Below are 21,558 nucleotides of genomic sequence, written 5' to 3'. Positions count from 1 at the left end.
GACCAATTCCTTGGTCCTTCCAAGATGTCGAAGTTGCAGAGGTATAGAGGAGTAAGGCAACGCCATTGGGGCTCATGGGTCTCAGAAATCCGTCATCCAATCTTGTAAATCGATCAAACAGCTAGAAAAAATTTCATCGAAGCATTTCGTCGAACACGTTACTGACCTGTAGGGAGGCTCCGCTGATCTGATCTGATCTGATCTGCTTTGCTTCTTCCAGGAAGACGCGGATTTGGCTGGGCACGTTCGAGACGGCGGAGACCGCGGCGCGGGCGTACGACGAGGCGGCGCGGCTGATGTGCGGCGCCAAGGCCCGCACCAACTTCCCCTCCGCGGCCGGATCGTCGTCGTCGTCGACTGCGGCGGCGCTGTCGCCGAGCCTGGTCGCGAAGCTGGAGAAGTTCTGCTCCGCGGCGGGGGAAACCACCAAGCGGCCGGAGAAGGAGGGGGACGGCGAGGAAGTGGGCAATGAGTACATAGAGGAGATGATCGAGGAGCTCATATACGATGGTTCCTTGGAGATCTCATGCTCTTCGCCTTCCTCCTCCGCCTCCTCCGCCGCTTCGTCCTCTCATTGCTCATCGTATGTTTGAGTAAATGCCACAGGGAATGGGGCTACAGTTTAGGGTTTTATTTATTTTATTCACTTTAGGGTCCTACATTTGATGCACACGTGTGACGTCGCTATTTGTCAATAAACCCTACATTTTCTACTTCAATAAATCCGAACGTCCTCGAACAGAACTCACGAGCATTAATAGGTTTGATTAAGCTAATCCTTATGATTAAATTACTTTTGTGCTGATAGAACCTTGTCAGAAGCTATGAATTGAGCTGAGGATTCGGTGGTGGTTGTCCTGAGCACTTGTATACGAACGGAATCCTAAGAAAGGACCTATTATTATATTTGACAGTTTTATCTTACCATAACAACTTTACCGTTATATGCAAAACCGTATATGATAAATATAAAATATGTTATCAAAGAATGCAAGTTAAGTCGCTACTAAATTGTCGATCAATCTACATATGCATAGACAACAATGGAAAGAAAATACAACTCAATGGACTGACTACCTTTCTTATCACCACAATTTAGTTTCATGGAGTTTGTGTTCTATGGATGGCCAAGAGACTGGGCGTACAAGTTAGACGTGCTATTTAAGGATGGTACAACAAACACACAGGTTAAAAGTTAGGCACTAACTCATGAAATGGATGCAACACTATCGAAACTAGATAAATTATTATACAGTGGACAACGAGCACTGATGGCCGAAAGAGCTAAACTAGCTGGAACACGACTTGCTTTCACTTGGTCAGTGCATGGTTGGGGTTACTGTCGCTTTGATGCTCGTCGGGGACGGTGTCTTTGCTCCTTTTCTCCTCCCACTTGTCCCTCTCTTTTCGCTTGCTGTCTAGTGTGAGGCCGAGGTGAAACTGAAACGTGCTCAATTGATTCCCTTTTCCTGACCTTCCGTGATTTAGTTGTGATATGGTTCTCCGCGCGAACCGGCGTGGTATCCATGCTTGGATGCTCCTTGATCACTTTAGCTACATCAGTAGTTTGCTCACCACCATTGCTGAATTGATTGAAACTTTTCTTTTCCTGGGAAACAAGTTGCGGTGCGACATTTGATTCTGTCGATCCACTGAACAGAAAACCCAGTAATTAGAAGGAAGGTGAATTATTCTGACCAAAAAAAGTTGCAAAGAAGCACCCATGTGTATTTACCCTTTTTTTGAGAAGTCGTGTCGTGATCCATCTGTTGCGTGCAGTGAACAAAGATTTTGATTCTGCGGCTTTGCATCTGTTTACATTTTTAAGAGATTCAGTGGAGCTGAAGGTATATATAGCGGAATGACAGTATTGCTGCTACATGGCAAGTGTCTCAAATTGTAGGAATATGTTCGATCAAGACATTACCATCAGGCACCTTTGATGCTGAAGCTGAAATAAAAGATTCATGAGGAGCATCATTGTTGATAATGTCTTCTAGCACAGTCGATGAAGGCTTGCTGACATCCTGATGCAATAATAATTTCATAATGGTTATCGCAATTATTATGTTAATATATGTAATAAAAATGTATAAAAACCTGGAAAATCAAGTAGGGATGTTTGGGAAGAAAAACAAATAATAATACTTATACGTTCACCTTGTTAGCATCCAAATAAATAGGCAATTGATGTTCAGTTGGAGTCGGACCTAGTGTGGCAAAAGGCGATTACATTCGTCCCCAGCGCCCCTCTCCAGGACCAATACAGAGGTAAATCACAGTAACTAAGGGGGTGAAATACGGGTCGTAGGGATTTACGCTCCACTAGTCCTGAGGTTCGACTCCTGGACCTCATGTGGCAAACCAACAACCGCTTACCAACTCAGATAGAATCAGACCTAATGAACTGATAGTTGGTGATGCAGTTTTCTCTACCAAGGCCTCAAGTGTTTCCATGGGCTCTGAAGTCAAGGTAACAGAAGTGGACTTTACAGCTAGTGTGATAATGTCTTCATCGATAGGTTTATCAACTAAGCTACCACCATCATTGCAACGAAGATCTTCAACATGCTCTTCTAATGACTTAGCAGGAGCATTGGAAGTCTCCAGCAATGATAATGAAGACAAAAATTGTACTGTTCTTAACAAGTATGGATCTCTATCAAATTCACAATGTGACCTATGCATCTTCTAGGCTATTCGAAAGACCAAAAAAAAGAAAGATCAGCATTCTCATGGAAAAAAAACAAATGTTTGGTGTAATGACATTGAAATGAGCAAAAAATAATAAACTATCTGCTGCGGATGAGATCTTTGAAATCTCCATTTGAAATAATTCCTGGGAATCAATTAGTTTCAAGGAAGGATTCTCAAGTAGGGTATCTGCCAATATCAAAGGGGGTTTCTTATTATTATCTGGACTTTCCTGCGATCCAGAAGAGAAATAGTTCCTCTTAAAATCCTGAAAACAGGCATCGTATTGTAAGATAGGAAACAAAAACAGTATCAGTTCAACTAAAGACCAAATTGGTAATTGTTGAACTGCAGAGTATGAGAACTATGGCATGCAATTCCAAGACATTTTATAGAGGAAAGTACACATGGAAAATTCACAATGTGACCTATGCATCTTCTAGGCTATTCGAAAGGCCAAAGAAAGGAAGATCAGCATTCTCATGAAAAAAAGAAGTGATGTTTGGGTTAATGTCATTGAAATGAGCAAAAATAATAAACTATCAACTTCAGCGATGCTTGATTGCCAAAATATTTGTGTTCTATTTAAGTAGCAAGTAAGATGTCTCAATGGATGGCAATTTCATCTTAATTTGTTTCTTGAGATTCATGATCCATGAATCCGTAGTACAGTGTTCACCTATGCTTTCTTTTTTCGATAAATTTTGTAAAAGAAACATATAATGGTTTCATCACAATTATGATACGGGCAGTCTGCTCCAAAAATACTGCCAAAAAGGATTACTTTCTCAACTTCCTTGCCATCGAAAAACAAAGTAACTCAGCAGCTGGACCATTCCAAACTAGTCAACATGGCCTTTGATCCTACAGTATGCTAAGAGTAACTTCCACACAATGAAGCGTGTGGGATATCTGGTAGCAACTGAGCTCAGAATCTTGTCTGGGGTGATCCTCAAAATCAGCAAATATGCTATGGCCTAGGAAAATTCATCTCCAAACTAGTCAACATGGCCTTTGATCCTACAGTATTCTAAGAGTAACTTCCACACAATGAAGCGTGTGGGATATCTGGTAGCAACTGAGCTCAGAATCTTGCCAGGGGTGATCCTTAAAATCAGCAAATATGCTATGGCCTACGAAAATTCTAGATGAATGAAGTGATTAATCAAGTCTTCTTCAACAATTTCTTAGTTTGTTGTTGAAATCCTATATTATGAAGGATACTATGAGGGTGCACAAGATATTGAGATTCTAGATCATGCAGGGGAAATGCAAGGCAAGTTAAATGAGGTTTAAAACATATTATAAGCAGAAATAAATACAACAACCAAAAATAGTCACAGATATGGTACACACCAAGATCAATATTTATAGTTGGAATCAAAGGCCTCTTGATGAAAGTGGTATACCACAATATAGACTAGGTAAATGTTAAGTATCATTCGTATTTATTGATACATTTGATCGCCAGAAATGGGTATGTGTTTTGACCAATTACTAGACCAGTAAATTGCAAACATACTCTTCTAAATGAGAAATAGTATATTTAAATAAAGGGAGCCAATATTTTCACTTTCACTTTCATTTCTGTAATTGGTGCATATTCTTATACTTTACCTTAATCGAGGACAAAGAATTGCTAGTTCTTGCATGGTTGCTACTATCAGTCTGGAGATCCTCCTTGCTAGCAATCATAGATGGTAGAGTAATACTGCCAGCGCTTGGAGACTGCTGAGGAGGAAGAGATTGCATATATGATTCAGCCAAATCCACTGGCGAGGCATCATCATGAACATCCTGCAGGATGCATGAGCAGAAAGTAGGCTCATGATAAAACTTCCATGCTGAATAATTAATACCATAAAGATGTAGTCAAAACTAAATAATGGTGCCTGATATTATTGGGATCCAATTGCTAACAAATAAGTTTGAAAAAGGAGGGGGGTTGGTTTCCAACTAAAACATATTGTAAACATATTGAACTTCTAGATCAAAAAGGGTGCATATTTAAAGAGTGAGTGGCCTATGCAACCCAGCATGGGACATGGATGCTAATGAGTTAGGAGCGAGAAACAAGGGTGACTATATCAACATGCAGACCAGTGTCTGCAGTATCCTTCTGCAAAACAGGTAGCACAGAAATGATTCATATTTCAGAAGAACATGCTTTGAAGAAAACAATAATGATTTTTTTCTCGCTAAAGCATTGGCATCACTGGTTAATTTGGCTGATTGGGCCCAATTACCAGAAACCATGGTCACTATTGGTCCATTTAATAAAAACAATGACAAAAAATGAGTGAGAAATGAGGCTATGATATAATTTTAAAAAGTTGATCAGCTTCAACCCAAGCCTTACATGATGAAGCATATCAGTATTCAATGCTGATGGTCCACAAGGAGGAAAAAATTTAGAGTTAAATGGCATTTTTTTCAGCTCCAACCATTTGTTGGCTTTTGTAGCTGCTGCCTTGTGGACATCAGACATACTAAAAGAACTTTTAACAGAATGTGAACTAAAATCAATAGGAGAGTACGCAACTGATCCAGGTAAGACATTGCACTGCTGCAATGACTCTCCAGAAAAATCAACAGTGTTGCCAGGAAGCCCATTCGAAATTGCCTCTCCCACTTTATCCTGAACAAATACTGATGGTGAATCCACCACTCGGGATTGTAATAACTTAGTCAGTCTTTCATATTCATCCCTGAAATGGAAGCACATTATCAGAGTTCCAGCTAAGTGTCATATCATTAATAAACATACATTGTCAAACAATAATATCTGTACATTCATCACACAAACAGGAAAATAACACTCTGCCAATCCCAACATTTTACTTCAAAGCTCCCTATTTTTCTCCTTTGAGAATCAGAAATTTTCCCACAATGGAGAAATTTGCCCTGCAGTTTTTTTGCACATCCAAATGTTTTTTTTTTTACTTTACATGGAAACTGATTAAACAAAAAGTCAACCTCCATCATCATTCACTCTGGAACTATACAAAAAATGCATCGGGATAGAGTAAGTCTTATGTAGCAAATAACTTTATGTTCCTTTTACTCATTTTTACTTACAAAATAGTTGAATCTGGGAAGTGCTAAAGTTCAAGTGCACACTGTGGATAATAGAAAAACTTGCGAGTTTTCATAGGACGATTGTCACTACTTATGGACCCAAACCTAGGTGATCTATCCATGACCAAGATGAAGCTTGGGTGAAATTAAGTGGAGGTCCGAACTGACTGATGTTGAAGAATCAGCGGAAGAATCAGCAGATGAGTTGTGGTTAGGGGTGAAATGCCACTCTGAGGTGGCAAGAGTATTTATCATAGCATGGCTGTGAATATTTGCAAGATCAAGTGATAAGAAGCTAAATACAAGTGATGCACAATAAACAATGTCTCTAAATAAATAGGCAGTGTCGAGAATCATGTTGGTGAATTTATGGTATAACCATTCTGACAATTAAGTGACACTCTAATGGTCATCTCTGTGCAAGAAAGAAATCTATCTAAATGATGGCTTACACTAGCATTGAAAAAGATATCTCAAGAAAGGAAATACATATACAAAAATGTATGAATTTAAGTCAGCCAAATACCAACGGAAGGGCATTATTTAGGTTGAAAAATATACTTCTAAAAAAACTGCCAGATGGGGCTTAATGCAAGATGAAATAGTATAGTTGACTGCAAAAATCCTAGGTTATGATGCAGAAAACAAAATCGAAAGATGAATGAAGTCAATGGACCAGCTTAAGAATCACATGCAATACGTTTAGCATGTGAACAAACAAGGCCGTCTCAAGATTTCCCGAGGCCCTAGGCAAAAATAAATTAAAAAGAATCCTTTAATATATTTTAAAATTTTTTCTCAAGTTTTTTTCATTTGAATTTGGGATTGAGAATGACCAGTTTAAAAAAATTTTGATTAAAAAATTTAGTTTTCTCGCTAATATTTAGATAATTTTTTTTAACACTGTTAAATTATTTAATCTTTTTGAGACATTGAACGTAAATAAAACTTTATTCATTTTAATTTTAAATTTTTTTTGATGGAGTATTTTACTTTACGTTTATGGATAAAAAAAATCTCTGATTCATGTTATTATCGAGGAAGAAAAAGAAAGAGTGAGAAGAAATATTATCAGTGAGGAAGGAGAAGGGCGTTCTCTCAGAGTATCACCGACGAGATAGCATAAACGTACAAAATTATTGATGAGAAAAGAAAAAAGACACTAGCGAGAGAATATAAGCATACAAAATTAATGAGGAGAAAAGAAATAGACACGAAGCATTGGTGAAAGAACAATTAGGATTTTTTTAGAGATATTGAGAAGGAAAGAGTTTATTAGTTTTATAAGATATATAATTAAATAGAATAAAATCTTGGCTAAATGCAATTATGAGGAAATAAGATTAAATAAAATAAAATCTTGGCTAATTATAATTATGAGGAAATAAGGATAATGGGTAAATAGGAATAATTAATTAATTAATAAGATGTCATTAATGAGTTAGCATGATATTTATTAATGTGTATGCTATTATTAATTAATATTAATGACTAAATTTAATTTTTTTTAATGTCTTTACTTAATTATTTAATTAATGGGCCTCGATAATATTGGGGTCTAGGCATAGGCCTTAATGGCCTATACCTTGAGTCGGGCATGTGAACAATTGTACAGATCAATAAGAAGAAGATACGAGGAAACATCTAAAGTTATCATTTTTCATGAGTTAAATTGTTTCACATAGTCTTCTATTCAACGAAGGGGAGACTTGGCGTAACGGTAAAGTTGTTGCCATGTGACCAAAAGATCATAAGTTCGAATCCTGGAAACAGCCTCTTGCAAAAAGCAGGGTAAGGCTGCGTACAATGGATCCTTTCCTGGGACCCCGCATGGCGGAAGTTTCGTGCACTGGGCTGCCCTTTTTTTTTTAAGTCTTCTACTCAACAAATTTTGCATGAATGCAGAATGAACTAGAAACACATAAGTGAAAGTAAAATGCCGATGTTCAACATGCATGAGCAAATTTTTGAATGATGGTGAAGAAAAACTAAAAGGCCTGCAGCAAAAAAAAAAGGAATAATATATCAAGAAATGCTGAACTACCTTGAGAAAATCTCCTGTTGGAGCAACTTCTCAATAGCAAGTTTGGTTTCACTTCCTGGAACAATTGCATGTGATAACTCCATGCAGTCAGCAATCTCCTCTGATTTCTTCAGTTCCTGATCATGTATAAACAACTTCCTCCATTAGCTAGCAGACTTTAAACTAAAACCTAGAAGGGGAAAAAAATGGAAACTTGTGGATTTGTAGGTGTGAATCAAGAGCACCCATTTTGTGGTGACACATTGAGTGCCTACAATATACACTTTTGAAATTCTCATGATTAAGGTCTGGATTGGCTGCTTTACTAAGCCCATTTATAGAGAAACCGAAATGGAAGACGTGAAAATGGATTACTCGACTAGATCCATGAAGCTGTTTAGGTGCATCAATATTCTGTTCATCTGCAAAAGAGGAAAAATATCAGCTATCTTCTGCCAATGAAATATCCAGTTCCTAGCAAATCAATTAATTCCAGGCAAATCTAACTGACATGCACTGTGCATAAAAAGTACAGCATCCAGCTAGTTCAAAAAAGATCAGAGTCCAACCAACTTGCATAATGTGTACAGAAGTACGTAACAAAGGCAAATAAGTCCATTTAAAATAAAAAAAGGTAGGTTAAGTTTAAACAAAAAGAATTTGATTAACACATACAATGAATATGGTTAACGCTATGGAAATTTACGAACAAAATACAAAGAACGCCTTAGATGCATTACATTTGAGTACAGTGAATTAGATCAATCTGGTCTCCCTGACAAATAAAGACAGACATCATTATTCAGATGCATCCTCTACTGATTCCCACTAAGTGCAAGACCCTCTAGTCTTTTTGCTTATTTTTGTTCTTTCTCCCTCTATGACTTCCCCAAGAAGAGTTCACAAAACAGCAACATATCTGTTAATTCAATTAAAAGAGCTCCGTTTGCAATTATGGTAGTTCCTTTCATTTGAGGCAGTCATGGATCCTTATTAGATAGTTCCCGATGTCAGAAATAAGGGCAGCTACAATTCAGTTACAAAAGGTTGAACATTTCATCTGGTGCAGATTCAGAGAACGTGTATGTAGGGGGGAAACGGTTGCCTTAGGTTGACTTGCATGAGACTAGGGCTGCAAACGAATCGAGTCGGCTCGCAAACTTTTTGAGCCGACTCGAAAAATATTCGATTCGTATTCGAATTTATCGAATTCGAACCAAACTCGAACATGTTCGAACTTTTTTTCGAGCCGAACTCGAGCCCAAATTATATTATTCGAGCCGCTCGTGAGCCTTAATATTTATTAATATAAGTTAATATATATTAAATAAATAAATTTCGAGCCTTTCAAATTTATTTTCGAGCAATAATTCGAATAATTTGTGAACATATTCGAATATTTCAAGCCGAACTCGAACCCGAGCCCTAATTCGAACCGAACTCGAACTAAACATTTTGAATTTTTCGAGCTTCGAATCGAGCTCGAACTCGAATATACCTATTTTCAGCCGAATTTGAGCCTTAAATTTTTCTGTATATTCGGCTCGATTCGATTCGTTTACACCCCTACATGAGACAACTGGAATTAATTTGAATATGATGAGATTTTTGAGCCAGGCTGTAGGGCTTTCATTTGGTTCAAGTAGAACTGAATCAAACTAAATTGAATCAATGTTGAGCTTAATAATAAAATGTTGAAGATAGGAATCTTTTTTAAGCTTAAAGTATGCTATAGGTGATCATCTAATCAAACTTAAAATGGTACCAGAAGAGGTTTTTGGCTTGAATTCTGAAATTATATGGTGTTAGAATAACAGTCAGATAGGATACTTCCAGATGGCTTAGGATGTCTTTGTTTAGGGAAAAAAATTTCGATTTTCTAATTCCTTTGTCAGGAAGGAAAGTCAAGCATGTGAAAATTGTTGGATATTGGGGCCTAAATGGACCAATACGATTGTGAGGAGGAAAAATCGGAAGCCATCAATTGTTGAAAGTCGTAATTGACTTCAAAATTGAAATCTACGTTTCGCGTAGATAGATTTAGACTATTAATTTGCTCAAAACCGATTAAGGGTGAATGAGAAATTAATGTTCAAAGTCGGCCCAAAATAACGTTGGTTATTCATTAAGGAAATGCAAGGGAGAATAGTCCCACATCGGAAATTTCCGATGTGCATTCCTTACTTATTAATGATGTTGAGTTATTGGAGTTAACTCAGAAAAGTACCAGGTACTCTCTGCTCAGGGGCGAGCAGGTGCTCGCACCTGTGAGCCCGCCACCCGCCACGTGCGCACGTGCGCAATGGGCGCTTTGGGCGCTTTGTAGGCGCACTTTGCACTTCGCGAGGAGCATTGAGGAGCTTAAATTTATGCTCCAGGTGACATTGCAGTGCCTACATGGCACTCGGGTGACGTGTCAGGCTAGTACCTGACATGGCAGTGCCTATGTGGCATCCTCGTGGGCAAAGGGAGATGACTGGACAGTTGGTTGGGCGAACGGATGGCAGCCGTTGATCAACGTTGATCAAAGAAGTATGGTGGATCGCTTGTGATGCGATCTAGAGCGTTGGATCACAATGAGTCACGATCTGACGGCTTGGGATGAGACATGATCTGAAGCATCGGATCAATGGATCCAGATCCGATGGCTGATAGATCTGAGGGTCACAACTCTTAGATCTGATGGATGAGATTAAAGGGGCTATGTGAAGGGTTATAACTCTTCAGTCCGGACGGCCCAGATTAATCCACCCAAAGGTCACACCCTTCCCTAAAGCCTCTTCCTTCTGTATAAATAGAACCCTCCAGATTGGAATCAAATCACTCAACTTAATCTTCTCTTCCTCAAGTATTCACTCACTCATCTTGTCATTCAAGAGTCCAAGAAGCCTACGAGAAGGTTCGTTGGTCTCGGAAGTCGGAGTGTTACGATTCGGGGCGATTGTCGTCGTTGTATCTTGGGAGCAATTGCAACAATCCGTTAAGCACCGTAGCGGAGCAATATCGTTTATGGAGATAGTGTCGAACACTAGCCTCGACGATCAGTTTGCATACTGGAAACAACAGTCGTAAACGATACTCCTGCAAACTGATATGGCTACCAACGACGTTCCAACCGCCATTCCGACCGACGGCTGTTCCGACCGTCGTTCACCATTCCGCGCGGAGAAAAGCCGGAGAAATTCACCGGGCCGACTTCAAAAGATGGCAGAAGATGTTGTTCTACTTAACAACGCTAAACCTTATACGGTTTTGCGTGAAGACCCGCCATCGCTACGGACGGTAGCAAGGTCGCTGCGATACGTGGACGCACGGAGATTTTCTGTGTCGCAACTACATTCTCAACGCCTTGGACAACACGTTGTATAACGTGTATTGTTCATTGGAGACAACGAAATCTTTGTGGGAATCGCTTGAGAAGAAATACAAGACCGAAAATGCCGGACTGAAGAAATTCATCGTCGGCCGGTTTCTGGATTTCAAGATGGTGGACTCAAAGAGCGTCTCATCTCAAGTCCAAGATATGCAATTAATACTGCATGATCTGGACGCCGAAGGAATGAAGCTGAACGAGTCATTCGCAGTTGCTGCGGTAATTGAGAAGCTCCCTCCGTCATGGAAGGATTTCAAGAATTACCTAAAGCACAAGCAAAAGGAGATAGGGCTGCAAGACCTGATCCTGAGGCTACGAATAGAGGAGGATAATCGAAAGTTATCCGACTGCAGAGGAACCAAGCGGACTATAGACGATATGTCCAACCTGGTCGAGCCGAACGCTAAAAAGCCGAAACAGTTCAAGAAGAAGGCACAAGCGAAGAAGTTCAAGGGAGCCAGGACACCTGTCCAAGGACTGCAGACGCCCGAAGAAGCCAACCAAGGGGCCAAAGGATGCTGCGAACCACGTCGCAACCTCTCTTGAGGACTTGGATCTCACTGCGGTTGTATTTGAAGCCAACTTGGTGGATACCAACCCGAAGCAGTGGTTCATTGATACTGGAGCAACTCGTCATATCTGTTCCGATAAGGCGATGTTCTCCAAGTATACTCCGATAAATGGCAGGAAGCTCTATATGGGTAATTCCACGACGTCGCTAATTGTCGGACTCGGAAAAGTTGTTCTGAAGATGACGTCCGGAAAGGAGCTAACACTCATTGATGTACTCCATGTTCCCGACATCAGTAAGAACCTAGTTTCTGGAGCGGCACTAGTTAAGGCCGGATTTAGGCTAGTGTTCCAGTCAGACAACTTTGTACTTACGAAGAATAATATCTTCGTAGGAAAGGGGTACCTAGAAAAGGGTCTATTCAAAATGGTTGTAATGCCTGTACTCCGAAATATTGATGGTAATAAAATAAATGCTTCCAGCTATGTTGTTGAGTGTTTTAATTTGTGGCATGATCGACTCGGACATGTGTATAATAATACTCTTAAACGTCTCGTCAAATTAAATTTATTACCAAACGTCAATGTTGACGGAACACACAAATGTGAAGTGTGCGTGGAAGCAAAAATGACGAAACTACCTTTTCATTCGGTGGAAAGGTTGACTACTCCTCTAGAGTTAATACATAGTGATCTATGCGACTTGAAATTTGTGCAAACTAGAGGAGGTAAAAAGTATTTTATTACTTTTATCGATAATTACATGAGGTTTTGTTATGTCTTTCTTTTAAGAAGTAAAGACGAAGCCTTAGAGGCATTTAGAACTTATAAAATAGAAGTTGAAAATCAACTTGACAAACGAATTAAAATAATTCGTAGCGATAGAGGTGGAGAATATGGTGCACCGTTTAATGAATTTTGTTCAGAATCGGCATTATTCATCAAACAACGGCACCTTACTCACCTCAATCGAACGGTGTTGCCGAACGTAAAAATCGGACACTAAAAGAGATGATGAATGCCTTGTTGATAAATTCAGGCTTACCTCAAAACTTGTGGGGAAGCAATATTATCAGCAAATCACATTCTCAACAAAATCCCTCATAAGAAAAGTGATAAAACTCCTTATGAACTATGGAAAGGCCATGAGCCATCGTACAAATACCGAAAGTGTGGGGTGCTTGGCAAAGGTCGAAGTACCTAAACCAAAGCAAGTAAAGATCGGACCTAAAACGTTCGATGCGGTATTTGTCGGATATGCCCATAATAGTAGTGCATATCGTTTCCTAGTTCATAAATCAGACATTCACGATATTCATGTGGGAACAACCATAGAATCTCGGAATGCGATATTCTTTGAAAACGTATTCCCGAATAAGAAGGAAATGTTGAAAATGATAATAACGGAAGTTCAAACGAGAATGACGTTTCTGAACTTAGTTGTTATAAAAGAACTATTGACGATCAAAACAAAGAGCCACGTCGTAGCAAACGGGCTAGAGTTGAGAAATCGTTCGGGCCGGATACATGACTTTTATGTCGGAAATGGAACCAAGAACATTAAGTGAGGCTCTCTCTAGTCCCGATGCGATGTGGAAAGAAGTCGTCGATAGTGAGATTGAGTCTATCGTGAATAATCATACTTGGGAATTAGTAGACCTTCCTTCGGTAATAAACCATTAGGTTGTAAGTGGATACTAAAACGCAAGTATAAAGGCGATGGATCGATTGACAAGTATAAGGCGGACTTGTAGCCAAAGGTACAAGCAAGAGGAAGGCCTTAATTACTTGACACCTACTCACCGGTGACAAGGATTACGTCCATACGAGTGCTAATAGCCATCGTAGCACTGTATGACCTTGAAATACATCGAATGGATGTTAAGACTGCGTTCTTAAATGGTGAGTTGGAAGAAGAAATTTATATGGAGCAACCCGAGGGTTCATAGCTCGAAATGAGGAAAAGGTGTGTCGACTTGTTAAGTCGTTATACGGACTTAAGCAAGCGCCTAAACAATGGCACGAAAAATTTGACAAAGTAATGTTGTCAAACGAATTCAGAATAAATGAATGTGACAAATGCATTTATGTCAAAGACACACCTAAAGGCTATGTAATCGTTTGTCTATATGTAGACGACATGCTTACAATGGGTAGTAATCATGAGTACAAAGAAAATGTTGACCAAGAATTTTGATATGAAAGATATGGGTCTAGTAGATGTTATATTAGGAATTAAAATTCTCGGGACATCCGATGGGATAGTTCTAACACAATCCCATTATGTAGAATCGATGTTGAAAAAGTTCAATGTGTACGATCTTTCTACTGTAAAAATCTATGGATCTAAGTCAACACTTAGCGAAAAACCATGGTGAGACCGTATCGCAGTTGGAATACTCTCGGATAATAGGTTTGATGTATCTTACAAACTGCACACGTCCGGATATTGTACGGTCAACAAGCTGAGTCGTTTCACCAGTAATCCAAACGACGCCCGTTGGAAGGCATTGATGCGAGTTCTTAGATATTTGAAATATACTATGAACTATGGATTACATTATGGAAAATATCCGTGTGTTGGAGGGATATTGTGATGCTAATTGGATATCGGATAAAAGACTCCAATCCACTAGTGGATATGTATTCACGATCGGTGGGGAGTGTATCAATCATTGATGAATTCTAAGACCTGACCTTAGAAATGTGAAGTTCCTAAAAATGGTCATGAACTTCTTGGAAATATTCATGAGTCATAGCTTTATGTCCATCCAATGATTGTAGAAAACATTATGTCTTCATTGTGAGTATGTATAAGAAGAGCAAATATCAGATAAATCAAATCAGTTGATCTCGAATGGAGTGATTGCAATCAACTATGTTAAGTCCAAAGATAATTTGGTAGATCCTCTTACAAAAGGGTTGAGTCGAGATCAAGTATATTGCTCGTCAAGAGGAATGGGATTAAAAATCTACAACTAAAAAATGACTGTAGCGGAAACCCAACCTTGTTGATTGGAGATCCCAAGATCTTGGTTCAATGGGACAACAAAGTTTCAGAAGTTGAGATATTTTATCTCTATCCCGATCCTAGGATGAATTTGTCTGTCCTACCTCGTATAGTGAGGTTAAGCTTATGCTTTAGTGACTTCTATACCTTATAAGGTGGAGTATGGTAGGATACTCTTGATAGAAGTGTCACCTATGTGAGTGTGAAGACAGGCCGCTTCAATGAAACACTCATGAATCCAAGATGGTGTCCATGGCCAAAACGGAACCAACCATGAGAACCTAAAGTAGGTGAGATAGGTCTCTATATGGGTGTTATTGTCTTAGTATACACAAACAGCTGAGCAGTTCAAGACATCACGTTCATTGCGCAGCCTAGTATACTCGATAGCATTCCACTACAGAAGGTTCAAAGCCACAAGCTACCTCTCCCGATGCAGTGACTTATCGATTGGACTCTTGTAAAGTGTCAGCATGCATACACGCATTACATTAATTTCCATTCATGTGGGGGATTGTTGGATATTGGGGCCTAAATGGACCAATACGATTGTGAGGAGGAAAAATCGGGCCATCAATTGTTGAAAGTCGTAATTGACTTAAATTGAAATCTACGTTCGTAGATAGATTTAGACTATTAATTTGCTCAAAACCGATTAAGGGTGAATGAAATTAATGTTCAAAGTCGACCCAAAATAACGTTGGTTATTCATTAAGGAAATCTGAGGAGAATAGTCCACATCGGAAATTTCGATGTCATTCCTTACTTATTAATGATGTTGAGTTATTGGAGTTAACTCAGAAAAGTACCAGGTACTCTCTGCTCAGGGGCGAGCAGGTGCTCGCACCTGTGAGCCCGCCACCCGCCACGTGCGCACGTGCGCAATGGGCGCTTTGGGCGCTTTGCACTTCGCATCGTCGCGAGGAGCATTGAGGAGCTTAAATTTATGCTCCAGGTGACATTGCAGTGCCTACATGGCACTCGGGTGACGTGGCTAGTATGGCAGTGCTATGTGGCATCCTCGTGGGCAAAGGGAGATGACTGGACAGTTGGTTGGGCGAACGGATGGCAGCCGTTGATCAACGTTGATCAAAGAAGTATGGTGGATCGCTTGTGATGCGATCTAGAGCGTTGGATCACAATGAGTCACGATCTGACGGCTTGGGATGAGACATGATCTGAAGCATCGGATCAATGGATCCAGATCCGATGGCTGATAGATCTGAGGGTCACAACTCTTAGATCTGATGGATGAGATTAAAGGGGCTATGTGAAGGGTTATAACTCTTCAGTCCGGACGGCCCAGATTAATCCACCCAAAGGTCACACCCCTCCCTAAAGCCTCTTCCTTCTGTATAAATAGAACCCTCCAGATTGGAATCAAATCACTCAACTTAATCTTCTCTTCCTCAAGTATTCACTCACTCATCTTGTGCATTCAAGAGTCCAAGAAGCCTACGAGAAGGTTCGCTGGTCTCGGAAGTCGGAGTGCTACGATTCCGAGACGATTGTCGTCGTTGTATCTTGGGAACGAATTGCAACAATCCGTTAAGCACCGTAGCGGAGCAATATCGTTTACGGAGATAGTGTCGAACACTAGCCTCGACGATCAGTTTGCATACTCCGGAATTTACCGGAAACAACAAAAATGTGCTTGATCGAAATTTAGCATCTATATATATCATTGATGTGGTTAAGAGATAAAAGAGGAGGGCATTATGGACATTGGACATTAATTAGGTTTTGGCTTTAAAGGTGGGCATTGTTCACCATCAAAGGGGAGAGGGTACCGCCGGCGCCCACAGGAAGAAACCTTCTTCCTGTCCTCTCCGGCGCCTCGCCGGTGCCACCGCTGGTTGCCACCATCGCTCTTCTCCCTCCACTCCTTCCTCGCCGACAAGCCACCACGAACGGAGCGCCACCCTCGCGACGGCCAGCAGCCGAACCTCCTCCTCTCCTCGTCCTCATCTCTCTTCTCCACGCCGACGCCGCCTCGGAGCACGGCTAGCGCCTCACGCACGGTCCAGGATGCCTCTGTCGCTGATCTTCCTCACGTCGGCCGCCGCCAGGGCTATCCCTCCCTTCTCTCCCTCTCCTTCTGTCGGCAGACACCTCCAGCTGCCTCAGGTGGAGGGCGTTGCTGCCTCTTCCCCACGCCAGCATTGCCTCGGAGCACAGCCACGCCGCCCCCAGTGGGCACTGCTTCTAGCAGCCAGCGCCGCCCCAGCGGCAGTCGCCGCCCTTAACGACAACCGCCACCCTCAGCCGCTCTTAGCGACAACCGTCGTCCCCAGCATCCAGCGTCTTCGGCATCCAGCGTCTCCGGCGTCCAGCGCCAACACCCCGGGCAGCCACTGCCGCAGCCTCCTCCAGTCGTCAGCGCCGCCGCCTCAGTTGCGGACTCCGGCGGCAGCGGAATCCGCCGCCGACACCTCCGGGCAGTCGTCGTCACCCTCCGAGCAGTCGTCGTCACCCTCCGAGCAACCGCCGTTTGAGTGCTCAGGTATTGTACTATGCCTATATTCCGGCCTGCGAGCCGAGAGTGTGTTTGCCCTTCGCGCCGCTATTGTATTCCGGCCTGCGAGCCGATGGAGTGTTCGGCCTTTGTGCCGCTGTTGCATGCCGGCCTGCGAGCCGAGGTTGTAGTCGGACCGTCTGTCGCCTTGCGGATCCATATCGCGCCCGGCTTCGAGCCACCGAGGCCAGCTACTCATCTGGCGGGCGTCTATCTGCTCTTCACGGTCGCGGCGACTCGATCAGCGCCGCAACCAGCTCATCCATCCATCTGAGGGCGCCCCCCCCCGGGCCAGGGTACGTCATCGTATCTTTCCTGCATTTATTTCACTATTCTGTCAATAGTGTTCGGCTACTTATACATTTGTGGGACCCGCCTCGAGCATCGGGGCGCCAGGGACCGGGGCAACTCGGTCACTGGGTACAAGTACTGTCGACCCGAAGAATTCGGACGACTTAGTCAACACAGAAGACGGCTCATCATCTGAGTCATGGAGATGCGGTCAACAATCCAGACATGACACACCGGCAGGTCCGTCTTCTCCGCTTCCCGACAGAATCAATCATCGTAAAAGTTGTCATCCTTAGCATAAAAATATTAGGCAAAAATCATAGAAGCGGCCCTCATTTTCTCGTCAAAGTAGCGTCCCACTTTGATTTTTTATCAAAAGGGTGCCCCCATCCCTCTATAAAATGACATAGATACCCCTCTGACACATGCATGCATCTGACACACGCAATACCGCCTTCTTTCCCACATAAATCCCGTCACGTTGTAGCAACTACGATTTCATAACTGCTACAACTACAATAACAGTTATAGCATCTACGAACTCGCAACTGCTATAACGTTATAGCAGCTACGAACCAACAGCTGCTATAGCTACAATCCATGCACAAGAGGAATCCAGAATTGATTTTTTAATTAGGAGAAGCGTGGCAATTCCATGAATAAGTTGCTTTCTTATAAACCGTAAACCCTAAAACAAACTAGAGCTTTGTTGTGTGTATGCTACATGTTCCAAGCTACATGTTCCAAGTGACTTAGTGAGTAATTGAATAGTTATGATATATTATTGAGATAATTAAGAAATGGATTCCATATTTGGGATATAACTTCCACGTCAAACGTCTCTAACACTACTAAAAGAAGGAAAACAGAGACTCATATGTTTTAAGTGATTCAACATTTAATTGAATAATTATGATATATTAAATTCATCACTCTTAGTTGTAGCAGCTTCAAAACCATAGCTACTACAACACAGTTTGCAGCTCAATTGTAGTAACTATAGTTTCGTAGCTACTATAACGTAACCAAATTTAGGCGAGAGTGAGCATGTAACATGTCAAGCATCTATGTTATTTTACAGGTAGGGCGGGACACCCTCTCGATAAAAAAATTCAAAGTGGGACACTAATTTGACAATTAAAATAAAAGTGCACTCCAATGATTTTTGCGAAAAAAAAATATTTCTTCTTAAGTTGATGGGGAAAATGGTATTGTAAATAATTAAAGGTACGAGGGACGGAAATGAATCATTGCACTACATAGGGCACTCGAATCATATCTGCTATCCTATACTATCTGTCATATCATTGAGTGGGTATTCAATAGTCCGCAATTCGTTAAACAAAAATAATCAATTTAAGGTATGAGAAAAAAAAATGTTGTTGCATTAAATAAGGCACTAGAATCATGGAGTAATATCTTATATCTCCTATCCAGCCGTGTTCCCAATACTACATGTCATATGAAATACTGCCAGTAGGCAGTAGGCATACATTTAACCCAAAATTCAACAGACACAGACATGAGACACATACACAATCAAGTGTACACACAAGAGCGAAATAGGAGGAAGAGAAAGAACCAACTAACCGGAGCGAGAGCTGCTGCGGTCTTGGTCCGAGGAATAATCTGCAGAGTCGGGGACGCTGCTATCGGCGCGGAACACGGAGGAGATTAGCTTCCCGGCGCCGGATACAAGGCCGATGAGCCACCTAGGGCTCCCAGCGGGAGGCGGAGGGGGCGGGAGAGCGAGCGGAGGAGAGCGCGCGTAGGGGGAAGGCCGCGGCGGCTGGTCTCTTTGCCGGTCGCGGACGATCTTCCCGCCAGATCCACTCAGGGACGCCATGGAAGCTAGCAGAGAGGCGCCCGAGATGCGAGCGGAGGAAGAAGCCTTGCAGAGGGAGGAACCAAAGCGGATCCTTTGCTCTTTATTTATTAGTGGAGAAAGAAGATATTATTTTTCCCATCCATTGGAGCAGATCCGAGTGCCGCATCTTTGCTGCCGAACAATCTCAACACGCCGTGCGGCAACTTACCTACCTTTTCCCCCTTTGCTGGATTCCCTACAATTTTTCGCACGGATAATCACCTGCAACTTCCTCATTCCTCCGCCAACTACGCTCACGCCCGCATTTCTGCCGTCGGATCCCCGCGCCGCCTCAGGACCACTCGTACGGCGGTCGTCAAAACTTTCGTAAACGTTGGCCTCTCTCTTCATCTCGCTCGCTTCTCGAGCCGTGGCCTCCCATTCGTGTAGCGGAGCCATCGCCGGAACCCTCGAAGCCCTAGGCGGGCAAAGAGTTTCTACCTCGCCGGGCCGCCGCTCGCGGCGTCGGAGGATGGAAGGTGCCGCGTAGACTGGTGGAGAACGAGGCGCTGGAACCCTTCTTTTTTGTCTTTTTCCTTTTTTACTCGCGTAAACACATCAGCCACGAACCTTTGGCCAACTCCACCGACCTCGACGGAGCTCCGAGCGATGGCGGCGCTCACTCGTCGCGCCCTCATCTCCCTCCTCACCTGTTCGACTCCGTCCCACCTCCTCATCGAAGCGTACACATTCGCCAGCCCGACGCGCCTTCCGCTCTTCATAGGCTCCAACTCCACCACCCGCCTCCCGGCTCGCTCCCCGCGCTCGTAGTCCCCGTGCATCAAGCACCCGCTGAGAAGCGCCCCCCAAACCGCCCCATCCGCCTCCGCCGGCACGGCCTCGACCAGCCTCTCCGCCTCCGCCGTGTGCCCCGCTCGGCTCAGCAAGTCCACCATGCACCCAAGGTGCGCGACCGTTGGCCGCACGCCGTACACCGCCACCATGTCCCTGAAAAGCTTCCGCCCTTCGTCGACCAGCCCGCCGTGGCCGCAGGCCGTCAGGACGCCGACGAAGGTGATCGCGTTCGGCTTCACTCCTCGCGATATCATATCTGAAAATGCAGCGATCGCCGAGAGGCAGTCTCCGTTTAGCGCCAGGCCCATGATCATAGCGCTCCAGGCGGCCACATCCCTGTGAGGAATTCTGTCGAACACCTCTCGCGCGCTGTCCACGAAGCCACATTTGGAGTAGAAGCCCACCAGAGCAGTCCCCAGCTCAAGCTCGTACTGGTGCTTCGTCCCGTTCATTTCGATGAAGGAATGGATCCATCTGCCCTCCTCGTACTCCCCGAGGCTCGCACAAGCGTTCAGAGTGCTCACGAGAACAGCGTCGCTTATCTCTGCGATCGCACGCCGCTTCAGCTCGCGGAACAATTGGATCGCCTCTCGGTGGCGTTCGTTGCGGACGTAGCCCGCAATCATGGCGCTCCATGAGACGGGGTTCCTCTCCGGCATTTGATCGAACACGCTGCGTGCCTTGTCCACCATTCCGTGGGTGGAGTAGCCGCTCACGAGGCTGGTCCAGGAGACCACATTTGGGTTAGGACTTTCGTCGAACACCTTGGCGGCGATATCGACGGAGCCTAAACTGGAGTAGGTGCTCACAAGCGAGCTGGTGACGAAGACGTCGAGGTGGAAGCCGAATCGGAAGAGCTGGCCGTGGAGTTGGGAGAGGACGGAGAGGGCCGCGCAGGACTTGACGACGAAGGGGAAGGTACGGGCGTTGGGGCCGACGTCGCGGCGGCGCATGCGGACGTAGGAGGCGAGGGCGCGGTGGGGGTAGGGGCTGGTGGAGTAGGAGCGGATGACGGCGTTCCAGTCGAAGACGGTTGGATGGCGGATGCGCTGGAAGAGTTGATGGGCGCAGTCGGCGTCGTGGAGAGCGTAGAGGGCGAGGAGGCGGCTGGTGACGTAGGCGAAGCGGACGAGGCCGAGGGAGATGAAGCGGGCGTGGAACGCCTGAGCGTGCTTGAGGGTGGAGCAGCGGTGGATCAACGAGAGAAACGAGGAGGAGGAGGAGAGCGGTGGCGTTGCGAGGGGGACGCGGCTTCTCATGGCGGAAGGTGAAGGCGGCCTTCATCAAGTGTACGGAAGCGGAGGCGAAGACCAGCCGCTGAGAGTCGAGAGGAATGACGAGGTGTCGTGCTGCCGATCGTACGGTGGAGATTTGTACGGAAAATAATTTCCTGAAAAATACA

General features: G+C 43.5%; 3 protein-coding genes across 3 annotated transcripts; 1 reads left to right on the top strand and 2 right to left on the bottom strand.

Moving 5' to 3' along the window:
- Window positions 1-24: 24 nt before the first annotated feature.
- On the top strand, window positions 25-741 carry LOC121989772 (ethylene-responsive transcription factor ERF003-like). Its single transcript, XM_042544006.1, has 2 exons — window positions 25-104; window positions 221-741. Exons 1-2 carry the CDS (start codon window positions 25-27, stop codon window positions 591-593), a joined length of 453 nt encoding a protein of 150 aa, XP_042399940.1. The 3' UTR covers window positions 594-741.
- A 270-nt stretch (window positions 742-1,011) lies between these two features.
- Window positions 1,012-21,477, bottom strand: LOC121989766. Its single transcript, XM_042543995.1, has 8 exons — window positions 19,085-21,477; window positions 8,171-8,217; window positions 7,817-7,932; window positions 5,237-5,402; window positions 4,312-4,491; window positions 1,928-2,027; window positions 1,736-1,811; window positions 1,012-1,652 (listed from the first exon to the last, which is right to left on the bottom strand). Exons 1-8 carry the CDS (start codon window positions 19,338-19,340, stop codon window positions 1,337-1,339), a joined length of 1,257 nt encoding a protein of 418 aa, XP_042399929.1. The 5' UTR covers window positions 19,341-21,477; the 3' UTR covers window positions 1,012-1,336.
- On the bottom strand, window positions 19,468-21,415 carry LOC121989765 (pentatricopeptide repeat-containing protein At5g66520-like). The gene has a single exon (XM_042543994.1). It carries the CDS (start codon window positions 21,413-21,415, stop codon window positions 19,799-19,801), a length of 1,617 nt encoding a protein of 538 aa, XP_042399928.1. The 3' UTR covers window positions 19,468-19,798.
- Window positions 21,478-21,558: the final 81 nt, after the last annotated feature.

This window comes from Zingiber officinale, chromosome 6B (assembly GCF_018446385.1).
Source record: "Zingiber officinale cultivar Zhangliang chromosome 6B, Zo_v1.1, whole genome shotgun sequence".
NCBI lineage: Eukaryota > Viridiplantae > Streptophyta > Magnoliopsida > Zingiberales > Zingiberaceae > Zingiber > Zingiber officinale.
This window is presented reverse-complemented; position numbering and strand designations above follow the sequence as displayed.